The sequence below is a fragment of the Balearica regulorum genome, chromosome 1 (genome assembly GCF_011004875.1).
Source record: "Balearica regulorum gibbericeps isolate bBalReg1 chromosome 1, bBalReg1.pri, whole genome shotgun sequence".
NCBI classification, from domain to species: Eukaryota; Metazoa; Chordata; class Aves; order Gruiformes; family Gruidae; genus Balearica; species Balearica regulorum.
Genome location: NC_046184.1, coordinates 120,714,249 through 120,727,884, shown reverse-complemented (window position 1 = coordinate 120,727,884; position 13,636 = coordinate 120,714,249). Strand labels below are relative to the sequence as shown.

General features: G+C 40.4%; 1 protein-coding gene across 1 annotated transcript in view; it reads right to left on the bottom strand.

The window, feature by feature from the left end:
* Positions 1-709: 709 nt before the first annotated feature.
* ABCG1 (ATP binding cassette subfamily G member 1) overlaps positions 710-13,636 on the bottom strand; it is a 52,546-nt gene continuing 39,619 nt past the window's right edge. Inside the window, exons 6-15 of the mRNA XM_075772603.1 lie at positions 11,339-11,484; positions 10,521-10,644; positions 9,318-9,432; positions 8,481-8,629; positions 8,206-8,307; positions 5,770-5,938; positions 4,908-5,008; positions 4,276-4,434; positions 2,781-2,899; positions 710-1,528 (exon numbers count right to left, since the gene is read on the bottom strand). Coding sequence (XP_075628718.1) covers positions 1,300-1,528; positions 2,781-2,899; positions 4,276-4,434; positions 4,908-5,008; positions 5,770-5,938; positions 8,206-8,307; positions 8,481-8,629; positions 9,318-9,432; positions 10,521-10,644; positions 11,339-11,484 — 1,413 coding nt within the window. The 3' untranslated portion in view covers positions 710-1,299. The remainder of the gene's footprint in view (positions 1,529-2,780; positions 2,900-4,275; positions 4,435-4,907; positions 5,009-5,769; positions 5,939-8,205; positions 8,308-8,480; positions 8,630-9,317; positions 9,433-10,520; positions 10,645-11,338; positions 11,485-13,636) is intronic.

The window sequence follows — 13,636 nt, the reverse complement described above, 5'->3', positions numbered from 1 at the left end:
AATTCCCATGTCACGTATGTAGACTTTGAGATGAGAACAAAACTGGTTGGCATAATTAAATCTGCAGTATTACAAGGTCATTTGTACATTTTGAGGAGATTCCCACATGCAGATATAATGAACACTGCCATATGAGGCAGTCACAAGTGTTTTAACACAATACCCCAATCTTTGAATTGTGGATAGCTCTTGCACTCCATCAGGCTTTTGCAATTGCTCAGGCTTTAGGGATACATTCTGCTTTCACAATTTCAGAAAAAAAGATGAAGGTTTGGGCAATCTGGTCTAGTGGAGGATGTCCCTGCCCATGGCAGGGGGCGTGGAACTAGATGATCTTTGAGATCCCTTCCAACCCAAACCATTCTATGATTCTATGAAGAGCCTTGGAGTGCTTTGATTTTTTCATTAGCAGGAGGTAGATCAAACTGATAATGAGCAGAGTTAGTATTTTAAATATCACAAATACTGAGGATTTAAAAGACACTGCAAAAGAATGTTTTTTCAATCATTCAGCGACAGCTTGACCATGTCTGACTGCCTGTGCTGTGTACTAATGCTTCCATATACTGACCATAGGTTTAGTGCAGACTCAGAATCTGCCTTTTCCTCCTATCAGTACAGTTTTCAGATATGAGACCAGCTCGACAAGTAAAGCACCAGAATTCTAAATTTAGACAGAAACACAAATAATGACTTGAATCACTTTAGGTTTGTTTTAAAAAAGTATCCATATTAAAAAGATATCTTTACCTTATTAATTAATACATTTACAGACTTTTGGCCAGAAGGGGTAATTCTGTGGAAAAGAATTGCAAAATAATACATAGAAAACTGCAAAGATGAAACTCTGAATTCAAAAAGATGAGAGAATCCTATTTTCTTTGCATTGCTCACTTTGCATCTCATTAGCTTGTCAACTATAGATGACATTATACTGTTCTGGCTACCAGGACTAGTACCTTAGTGACCTTATCACGAAATTGGTTTTCATAAGCAAAGAAGTTCCTGCAGCCAGGTTTTTTTATTACAGTTACACTGCTTCAGTATTGATATTCTGTGGTGTAAAATTCCCTTCTATTTCTTCTTCCTAGTTAAAGCTAGAAAGTGTAATGAAAACATGACCCAACCCAACTGGACTGATTGGCTTAACACTATATGTTCACTATCCCATTGTGGTTCTAGGTCATAACAGCATCTAGCTGGGCACTGGAGACCAGCCTGCCACAGTGAGACAATGTCAAGTGCCCTCTATTGCATGTCTAAAGGTCTTCCTACTGCATTGGTTTAGCTGTTTTTCCTTTACCTCTCTGCTCGGATTTTGTATCTGAGAACAAAATAGGCAATTAGGCGCAGAGAGAAGAAGAAAATTCCAAGAACAATGAAGTCCAGGTAAAGTTTGGCATTTTCTACGTCCAGTTCTCTCAGAATGGCCTCTGATTTTTGAAAATGGCAAGTGTCATCTTTGTCACAATGCAGATCTTCTCGATCCAGTCCATAGATGGAGAGAATAACTCCTTCGAACCCATATCTAGAAAGAAGAAGGATGGATTACAAGGAAAAGTCCTGGCGATCTGGTTAGAAGTACCCTACCAGCAACACAATCCCTATGAGAGCTTGGCTGAAACATCGAGGGGTTCAATATCGTTCTGACGCATGTGTCTTGGGGCAAGTTCTATCCCTGTTACAATCAAGCAGATGACATGTCACTGGCATTTTACATAAGATTGAAAAAGGACAGAAGTTTTGCCTTTTACTGCTTCCAGTTAGTGTATAGTGCAATTTCTCCTAAGAAAAATCTCGAAAGAGAAAGCAGACTAATTTCAGCTCATACTCAGAAATTCCCCTTTTAAAAGTGACATCATTAATTCAGTTTTTTAAAAATAAGCAATGGGGATATAATTATGGTTTGAAGTCAAAAATATATTAAACCCACCATCAATCTAGAACATCTCCTCTCTTTCCTTCCTATATAGTTTCACTAACACTGCACAGGTCCCACATCTCCCCTGGCACTGGGTGCACTTAGCACTTGACTTTGTGAGCAGATACACACACCACCATGGATCCCATGTGTATGACAGCTCCCTCCAGCTTCAGGAGACTCCACAAGGACTAGACAATGGCTTAAGGCCTCATCTTGAATTCTAGCTGCTAATTCAGGGGGTGCGGTCTCTTAATCTTTGATAGGTCTCTGTGGAAAACCTCACCTGCCAAATGAGAGGATATTTCAGCTTGGGTGTTCTCAGTAATAGTGCAGTTTGGGCAGGCGGGGGAAAAGGAGGATGGGAAAATTCACCTCACCTAATTTCAGCTATAAATATTTAAGTGTATAGTCTAAACTATCCCTTGGTGCCAGCTACTGCAAAACTTAAAAAACAGGTCTTTATCCAACAATTCTACCTAGGATACAGCAGCGATTTATGCAACATTTTCTTCCAAAATGAGGTGCTGGCATCAATTTCTCAGTTGGGCATACTGTCCCTATTATTTCAGAAATCCACTATTGCAAAATCCGCTAAGATTTGCATGCTGTGCAATCCCACTGAATTCAAGGGGACTGACATGGACTTATGGCCAATAATTTGTACTGAATGTTCCTATTTATTTCACATCATATACAATGTAAAATGTAGTGAGATAATGTGGTATACATCACATGTACGTTTCTACTCGAACATGCCACGAACATGTCTCTTTGGCATACAAAATAACCAACCAAACAAGCAAAGGCAAACAAACAGCATTTCCAGACGGGAGGTTAATGGCCTCCCTAGCAGTACCTGACATAGGAAATGTAGGACATCCACTGGAGGTATGTTGGGATGGTATCAAAGCTGACAAAAAACCCAGAAAACAGAAGCACCGGGATGGCAGTAACTGGGCCCACAAAAGTGGCCACCTGTGAAGTGAAGGAATAGACAATCTCTTGTCAGACAGCCAGAGGAAAAAAAAAAAAATTAACTTGCTCTTTCATGTGATGTTCTGACTTCCAGTGAGGAAACCAGCCTTTGAAAGAGCTGACTTTCCTTATGGCAAATCCTCTGTTCTGTGCTAAACCCAAACAAGCAGTGCAACTTACTCTTTAGGTAGTGGGGAGCAAAGCCATTCAAGTCCTTCTTCTAATGCTATTCCCCAAAATTATCGCAGTTCCAAATACTAAGAAATTACTAATTTTTTTTACGAGATTTCTTGTGAGGGGGAGGTTAGATGCTGTTAGTGGAGGAAAAGGGGTCCCCCTCCTCTTCCTAAACCTTCTACTAGTTGATGACGTTGCTGTGCTAGACCTGTCCTTTGAAGGACTTGAACCCACCAAGAAGTTTACAGAGCAAGATGGGTGCTGGATTCCTTTGCTTCTCTGGGTATGAGACCACTTTTTCTAAAGATCCTTTCTCACTCACTCCCCACCAAGGACACACAGACCTCTCTCCTCATTAACCCCACATGAAGGGTAGCTTCAACTGGTCCTAAAACGCTGTAGAAGAAAATAAGGAAGATCTCCAGGTGGGTGGCTTTTGGTGGGGAAGATAGATCTTGACCCAGCTCCAGCCTGTCCTCTCTACATCCCCTCCAGGGCAAAGGGACATATAGGTATCTCTGGGGAGAGCAGAAGCACAGGGATCACACAACAGGACTATGCTGGTCTCCACAGGGTGGCACAGAGAGGGAATCAAGTCTTCTACTGCAGAAATCTTGATAGCATCAATGCATATCAATGTCAATACACTGTCACAAGCACCACAAAACAGTTGTTCTGCAGAATGGTCACTTCAGCACATCTCTTGCCAGGAAGCAGAATGGAGTTAGACAGCCAGCTTCCAGTTATGCCAACAGCTGCTTCTCTCCCTCCCTCTGCAGAAGTTTAGTTTCTGCGCAAGCCATTTCCTACCTTGCCTCCTTTTTGTATGTGTATGGAAGAACCCTCTCCTGAGCTACGGATCCTCATGGCCTACCTCCACTTTGCAGATGCACAGAAATGCATAAGTCTTGCATTTTCTAGGACCTGTTCAAGCCGGGATAAATAGCAAGTGACAACCCCTTGAGCAGGGGCAGGCACAGCCCCATTCAGGTGGGGAAGGAACTTCAGAGCCTCATATCCTGTGTGTGTAGATGCTGTTTAAGTTGATGCTAGTGGGAAGCATCAAGTAGCTGTATCAGAACAAGACAACTTTTTGCCTGTCATCTATAAACAAACGCCTTGGGGACACAGCAGCAGTCATAGTAAGCAGTCGGTGTTAGGAGACAAAAGGTTTTGGGACCACAAAACACCATCAGTACCTGCAGGGATGTAGAGGCTGCACCAATGAGAAGACCCAGTGACTGAGCCACCAGGGATGTCATGGTTCCCAAGGCTGCGAAGAGGACAAATCGCAGTGCATCAGATGGCTGTGAAGTCATCCAGTACACAATGCTGCAGTAAGCCACAGGAAACATGATCTGCAAGGAGATATGCTTGGAGTTAGTCCATTAAAGCCAAACATTCACTGTTACTCTGAATAGAATAAAAACATGAGGAGTTCTAGGTAGTCCAGAGCTCTCAGCCTTTCCATTACATGAGAGGCATGGCTGAAGAGAAAAAACGTATCTGCCACAGACTGTGATATCAATCTTACTACTTGGGCATTAGAAAACAGATCCCACTCACTTACAGCCCTTTTCAATTCCCCTTCTGCAGAAAAGCAAAGATGGTCATCTGTTTATTAAAAAAATATTGGGTCAGGTCTTGGCTTTTGTGAAGTCCTGCTGTTTATTCTTAGGGTGCTTCTGATTTGGACCTGAAGCTTCAGCACACAGATATGGACAGTTTCTCTGCTATTCAGATGAACATAATACCAGTACTAATCTTCTTGGCAAGTGGATTTGCCATGAACTTAAATGGTTCTTGTTTTATTGAAGAGTAGAGCATATACCTGAAAAGGAACATCAGCCATGGTTTTGGCGAGATAGTAGGCTTTCAGGCTGTACCAGTAGTTCAGATGCTCTCTAAGAAATACTCCCATCTCAAGAGGAACTACAGAGAACACAAATTAGTATGTTAGGCTGTCAGTGTGCAATATTGTTGCGCATAACAACATAGTTTATCCACATCTAATCCTGCGCTGCTGCGGTCCCATAGTGGGACTGGAACTCTGAGGCCTTTGACAAACCAGCAATAGTATCAATCACTTGTAAATGTAAGAGGTCAGCCCTCAGAGTTGTTCACTGTTTAGACTACGTACCAGTCTACTCAGATGATCTGAACCTCCCTTAAAGAGGCTTTTTGAATTAAAAGTGGGGTCAAAACTTGAAAGAACATAGTTGTTCCTTTTGGTCCAACAGGGAATCCAAAGTAACAGCATTCCCAGGGGAAGTATGGAACAGCTCATACTGCAGGAGTTTGCTTCTGACACCACATGAATACACTGATCTTATGCAGGAGTGACGACTTGGAGGTCCTAGAGAAATTACATCCTCCCTGAGACCAACCACAAGCTCAAGACACAGTTGAGATGCACTGGCACAAGGGGAAATTCCAGTTCAGGACTGTAACGGTGAACTTTCCAAGTTGAGAAACACTGGCAAAATTAGAGAGAGAGAGGTGCCACTGGAGAAGCCTATCTCTGTTTGCCTCTACACTGCAGGTTAGTGAGTGCAAGATTTATCCCCACAACTGTGTTACAAGTAGAAGCACAAATCAAACCTTACCTACACGAAACAGACACATTACAACACCCTCTCAGCTTACTGCAATATCTCCTTTTCAATTGATGTAACAGTATGACTGGTACTCACATGTAAGGACAGTTGGCATGAGCGCAGCAAACATAAGAAACAACATGGAAAAAAACAGGAAGCCGGAGTTGCTGAGGACTTTCTTAGCTTCATTGCCAATGCCTAAGTAGAGCAAGCCGATGAGTAACCCAATGCCAATGTGTGAGGTGATACGCAAGTGTGTCAGGACCTACAAGCACAGAAAGAGCAGTATTTCTGATCAGAACATCTGGGCTCAAAAACAATGGCAGTATGACTGAAATCAGATATACAGGCTGCAGAAAGGGAGTACTTATGTCCAGAAGAACTTATACAGAAATGTTCATTTCCTACTAAGGAAAACTTACTGTAATGAGCTTCCCAGTGTCAATGAGACACACAGCTATTACAGTAAACACAGGCAGAAACTGCAAATGGTGCAACCTGAAATCTTACTGTTTGACAATGTGATGGAGCCATTGGCCCTCATTCATCAGGAGGAGGAGACTTTCTCTCTGACTAAAAGATAAATTTCCCAGCGCAGAAGAGAGGCAGACAAGGTATTTCAGGCTTGCACAGACCAAACTAACTTCATCAGGCATAATTAGCCTTCTGTGCCTTCTCTGCAATACAATATATCTACAACAGGTACGGAAGAACAAAAGAAATAATACAATTTGGAACAACTGCAAGCCTTTACAGTTGAGCAGAAAAAAAAATACCTTAAAAACAGCACTGTTCTTCAATCTATGCATCGGAAAATAAGTTACAGTTTTCCCTTGGTGGAGACAAGGAGAGGACCATATGATCCATGATTAGTGCTCACACACCTCTGAGATATGCCCTCCAAGTGTACCAGAGACAATCTGATCAGCTTGTTGAGCAACATGGAGAATGTGAAGCTGTATGTACACTTTGGATTACAAGAGCTCTTCCACATGAACATGTCAGTTTTTATTTTTGACCAAATATTTGGTACTAGACCAGATGTGCAAACTATTCCAGATTGCAGGAAGGCAAAATTCAACAACTTAATCCTTGAATGACAAATGCACTATAATGTACAACAGCAAGGGAGAAGAACAAGTTATGGCAAAGAAATGTGCTGGCAAAATAAAAAATGGGCATAATATATATGGTCTGGAAATAAGAAGATGCTTCCTAACCACTAGAATTGCATGGTTCTGCCATATCTTCCCAACCAGAGCAGTGGAGAAAACAGCTGATTGCTTTTACTATGGCATTCAACATAGTGTTTCCCCTTCTGAAAGGGAAGGATTACTGTGCTTATCTGACAGTAGGGGTCTGGACACAATGGTCCAGTAGGTTTCTTCCAGGCCTGTAGTTCTGTGTGGACATGTCTACACTGGAAATGGTAGTGTCCTAAAGAGATACCTGCCTGGGTGCAGGGCAAAAGCAGTGTAGCTGCAGCATTTGGAGCTCAGTGAAGCTCAGCTTACCTTGTCACAAGGGTAACTTACTCATGCTGAGCTCCACATGGCTCAACTGCCTTTGGTTTCCAAACTGCCTCACCTGAATCCACCACATGCCCACCAGTATAGATATAATGTCTGCCTTTTCCCTTTTCTAAGGATAGGTATGTCAAATTAATACATCAATATATATTAATGTATATATTGTCTTTTTTCCCCTTCATGTAAAGCACTGAAAACCTTCCAACATGCAGAAAAAGCCACAAACCCTCCTCAGATTTATCAAACTGCAAATTTGCCACAGAGAAAAGCACTTGCCCAACCAGCACCCATTACACTGTACACAGGTGAGTTCCTTGGGCAGGTGTGCATGTAAGGTCTAGCTGAGGAAGCTCATCTTCTTAACTCACACCTGTTATTGAAGGGACAATCCTATCTAGAGGATATTTCAAAGCATCAATCAGACAAAGTAAATAGTACTATCTCTTAAATTCACAAACCACTCAGCTACTTAGACATATGAAAACCTTTCTTGAGTAAAAAAAAAAAAAAAAAAGTCTCATTGCATTTTGTTAATGCAAAGTAGGCACCCAAAATATTTAATGAACATACACGAAAACTGCAAGGTTTGAGACTTTGAAGGGGGTTGTTTAAGACTTTAAGTATTAGCCTTACACCACACTGAAATTATTATCTCTGCCACCCTGAACTTTCTGGGAAAACTAATTTTATCACACACTAGTACAACTTCCCACTCACTTTTCTATAGGATAAAAAACTGTACAAGGGACCTGCCAACACAGATGGGATTTAAGCTTTAGGTTTTTAGGCCAGATGCTTCTGAGTTCCTCTGAAGAAAACTGTTGTTCACAATGAAGATGGTACAGTTAATAGCAAGGCTGACAGATCAGTCTCATTCCTTTGAAATTCTGTGATGATCTTCATGCATGGGCTGTTGGACAGGATCTTTAAGGCGTATCACACTACCTCACAACCAACTGAATAGACCTTTTAGCTACAGAAGTTATTATAAAGGCAGTCTTACCGAATCCCTCATGATGGTGAGAAAAGTTCTTTTGAAGAGGATACAGAACTGGGTTAGGCAGCTGGCAGAGAAGCTGTGGCATCCTTCTGTGGAGGACGAATCCTGCGGAAACACATGAAAGAATAAACTTCTTTCTTTGCAGTATCTTCATTCACAAAACCCCACTCTCATCAGCTGAATGCGCCCAGAAACCTCCTCCACTGACTGAGGATTTAAATTCTCTTCCTCCCCCTCCAGCCTCAAGCCATGCTTGTTAGTTGCGATATACAAAGTACCTCTTCAGAAGGCCGGTGCCAGAGGAAGGGATTCAACTCATTCTCACCACCAACATCTCTCTTGTAGTCTGTGTCGCATATCCTCTCCCGTACTGCCCTTACCAGCCGGCCGTTCTGGTCTCCATATTCACCAGATGCTACTTCCATAACTATAAAAAACAGAAGGTAAGTTACTGGTTTACACTAAGGACTAGTTCCAAGCCTTATTATTAGATCCCCTTGATTCTGTAGCATTGATAGAAACAGGAGTGTTATCTAGAACAGGCTCTAAAATGCTACATGCAAATTCATATGCATATACACATAATTTAAATTTATCTTTCTATAAATCTTCAGAGAGTTGTCTTCATCCTGGAAGTTAAATGAACCCTTTTAGAGGAAAGGCAGTGAATACGAGAAAGTCTTGGTAATAAAAAATGACAAAAGTCTATTTTTGTGGTCCTCACTGCTTCTTTGGAATTAAGAAACAATGAAAAAACCTTCAATGCTATTAGCTGTACAATACCACAGTGGTATCGCTCAAGATAAAAAACCCAGAATACTGGAGCCACTTTGAAAAGCCACTAAGATTAATTACTATGAAAAAGTAAAGAATATGTTTTATCTTTCATTTTCTGGACTTGGACTTCCACCAGAGAGAAATATTCACTAAATTTTACCACTAGATGGCATTCAAATTACTTAGAAAAAATCTGTGTAATTTTATTTTGAATTTTGGTACCTATATGTACACATGCATATACGCACAAAAGTATAAAACACATCAGGGTCCCCATTACCCTGAAGGTGCTAATCAAATACAAAATAAATTAAATAAACTATTCAAACTGTCCTTACCAAAATCTGCTGGATTGTGGTAGGTTGGGCAATTCAACCCCAAATCTCTCAAGTAAGGGACTAGGTTTAATACCTTCCCACGGTAAATGCATTGACCTTGACTTAAAACATAGAGCTGGAAAACAAGGCGAAGAAAAGAAAAGAAAAGGAAAAGGGAAAAAAAAGGAAAAAAAGGAAAATGTGAAATAGTATCAAAACATTTGAACCTGCTATCTGTAAGACAGCAATCCACAAACCAAATGACCTCTTCTTGTCCCTGTGGAAGATTTGTCACCACCTGGAACTACCTTTGCATGGAATTGCAATTAATGGAAAATGGAATACTTAAGATTTGAATTCTGCAAACATTCCCTCCAGGACTGAAAGCCCATTAACACTGAAACAGACTAATTCCAGTCTTAGACACATGCTGAAAACAGGCAAGAAACTGTAGAGCCAAGCCATCTAATTTCCACATATTATGGATATTTTGGGCTGGGAGACAAGGCTGGTGAATGCAGGAATGGAAGGACAGGTGGAACATCAGAGCAATGGGAAACAGCTTGATTATTCTTAATTTCAGCCACACTACTGACTTTAAATAAACCTCCTTGCCAGACTGGCAATCTGCAAGAGCTTGTTCACGTATAGTGTAGTAGGTTTTCCCTTAGCTCTCACAGGTCTAATTTAAATCTCCTAACAAGACTGAAGTAAATTTAAATCTAACCTAAACATGCCTGGTCCACATCCTGTTGTTAGGTTGGAGAAAAGATCTCCAAATGACTTCATGTAAATTATTATTATTTCACATAAATAAACTCTTCTGAATTTACATCTGTGTAGCTAGGATGAGAATGTGTACTAGTATATTGCAAACATTAACACCAAATGCTCTTGCACTTAAATTACTCTAACTTACTTTACTGACAGTTCTGTGCCCAGGAGCAGTGATGGGTGAAGACATGAAAATCACAAGTGCGATAATCATCATTTCACAAACATACCACCCAGATTCTTTAAAAAATTACAAGTAAATAATGGAAACAGGCAGAGAAGAAGAAAAAAAACATAATCAGAAAGTATATCTTGCTGTTATTTATTTAATTTCTTTATTTAATTTGGAACTGTAGACTAGAATTATTCATGTTTTTACTTAAAGAGTGTAGGTTTGAAAGTATAACCTACCTAAACCAGGCATAAAGAGAAAGAGTTTGAGAATAATACCTGATCAAACAACTCAAACAGTTTAGCACTGGGCTGGTGAATCGTGCAGATGATGGACCTGCCACCCTGGGCTAAAGCCTTCATCAGAGAGACAACCTGAAAACATGATGCACTATCCAAGCCGCTGAGTAAAAAGAAAGAAGTTTGTTATCCACATGTCCATAGGCACCACTCAAAACCAGCACACGTGTTTGCTACTTTGGTCTCTCACTATTATCTTTTCATAAATTTTCTCTGTACAAGTTTAATTTTATCATATGCCAACCTTATGCTTGTATTTCTCCATCAATCTTTTAATTAAGTTGGAAGCATGCCTGAGAATGAAAAATAAGAGTATTCTCAAAACTGCCTTAAGGGACTTCTGCATTTTAGGACTGCAGATCAAAATGCTTCCAACTTTAATGAACAGATACATATTCATAGTTCTCCCAGCCTCCTCCTACACCGATCACAGAATCTGATTCTAAACATGCTACATTCATTATTAAAAGTCACACTTTAAAATGCTTATATTTAAGCTATCTTTGCTTGAAAAAGAAAACTCGTGCCACAATTTGAAAGTATTTTCCTCTCTCTCTTCCTTTCTGCTTCAGTTTGCCTCCCTTAAAAATTATTTACAGTCCCATGGTCTGGCGGTTACAGCAGTGATCCTAAGCACTAGTACCCAAATCAAATTATTTCTTGTGGCCTTATTCAGTACTTACAGGCACCACAAAATGAGCCTTTTCCAAGGACTTAGAGGTGAAAAACCTTTCTGTATCACTGTTCTACTACATAAAATAGTATTTGTCTATCTTTAATTTTTTGCCTTGATATACCTGGTTGGTTCATCAAAAAACATGACAGGAGGGTTGTTCACCAGCTCCAAAGCAATGGCAAGGCGCTTTCTCTGGCCTCCAGAAAGACTCCCAGTCCTCGTATTGGCACATGTCAGCAAACCGAGGGCTGTCAATATTTCCTTTACCTAAAGGAAATAGAACAATGCGTCACTTAAATTTGTTTGCACAAAAGAAAAGCCTCTTTATGGATTTTCATGGAGAACATGCACTAGCTCATGACTTTGTTTCACCATCCATACACTGAAGCTTTTTTCCATCTAATGTAGCATTTATTAGACTCAGTGGGGCTTAACGGTCTACCATTTACTATTTTGACCCAAATTCTACTTGTTCGTCCTACATGATCTGTCTCAGTAAGTAAGCCTTGCCTGTGAAAATGGAGTGGAAATCAGTTCTTCTGTAACACCCCTTGGATATAGCACCCATATCAAAAGAGCTTTGCAGCATGTGAGGAGTTATTACACAGTGAAACCAAGAAGCTTCTTTCAGTAGAACAACTAGGTTTTATTTACAAGGAATTGGAGAACTGTGTAACAAAAATCAGTGCTTTCTATAGAGCAAGGACCAGCTATTATCTCATCTGTTCTTCCTTCACAGTCTACTCTTTAAAGCACGGCCATTGATTTTAAGTGTTTTCATTCTCCTCAGAGCCAATTCAGTTGTCACACGTACTCTGAGATGTTTGGGATTTCCTCAAGGCACAGCCTCAGGAAGGGCACAGCTTGTCCCAGGGTCTTTGGAGCAAAAGGAGAACAATCCCAGCCACTATGAATTTTTCTGTTCCAGTGACTGTAGGTCTGGCCTGGTAGCCCCATATGAGGAAAATAGCTATTTGGTGTCAATAAAAACATAACATAGAGTGAATCCAAGCGACATTGCTCATGCAATTAAAAAATCTATCACTTAAGAGGTAGAAAGAAAGCCCAGACATTTAATACTTCACTGAAGTATAGGAAAAGGAGTCTGTCATTTTTTAAATAGTTGCTTGGATGGAGCCATTTTTCCAGAAAGGCTGGCTAACGTGGTAAAAAATGGTTAGACCAACCAGGGCCTGACCCTTCACTTGTCCTGATTTTGATTTCCAGGAGCTACCTCTCTCAGTGAAGGGGTTAAAAAAGAAGAAAACGCACTAACTCTCGTTCTCAGAAAGAAGAACCCAACCATCTCCTTTCTTTTATCTTTACGAAGGATGCTATGGGACATGGGCAGCCCAAGCTAGGTCAACTAGAAACATAAACTATGGTTCACTGGAGGATTTTTCACTAGTCCCTGTTTTAAACAAGCATCTGTACTCTTGTTAACACAAGGGCATAAATTCGTAAAATTTATCTATGATAAACATTTTCCTTACAATTTACAACAATAAAATGAATGATCTAGTCCAGCACAGGCCAGTAATGCTACCCAGAAAATGACTGCCCTTCTAATATGTGTTAAATAAATGCATACAGCACAGTTTTTTTCTCGAAGAGCTCTTTGTAATTACACTGACAGTGTGAACAAGTGAATTAACTTGCTTGGCCTAACTTACTAAAGTGTAAATGAATTAAGACTTTCAAAGTACAAATAAAATTAACAGCTGTTTCTAAACAAATGTATTTTCCAATAAAAAAATATGTGTTTAGCTTATTTTAAAAAGTATTTGAGAGAATCAAAGCAATCTTAAGTTACCAAACATATGTAGATTCCTGCAAGTTTCCCTCACTGGAGCTCTTTCTGATTTTCAAGGATTCTCTGAGATTGAAGAAATGCCAAATGTTCCAATTTGGAAATAAATACAGACAAAAGACGTCCACAAAAATGGCTGCTCTGCCTTTGAAGTTCCCATAGTTTTCACATTTCAGGCGAAAGTTTACTTTTCACCAGGCGGGTCAGAAGCAGTTTCATCTTCTCCTTTACAAACCTCTGGTAAGAATCACATGCCAGCTACTGTCAGAGATGTCTTTTACCAGAATAAGAGACTCCTCTGAAATGATTAAGTCCAACAAGTGAAGTTCAAGCCCCCATCAGATAAAAAAAAAAGAATTAAACTGGCATCTGGGGAAGAGCAGGAAGCCTCTCATGGTCCTAAGACAGCAGGCCACAACTTTCTCACGTCCATGCTCTACTCCCACTCCTGTGTCCCCTCATCTCCTCCTTCCTCCTGCACAACTTGAGTCCTACAAAGTGGCTTCTTCCAGTCACCTGCCTGATTTCCTAATTTGCCCATGGAGGCTCTCCTCAGCACATGGCTTTGGGAGGACAAAATGCACCAAAATGAAAATCTCACCCTTCTTT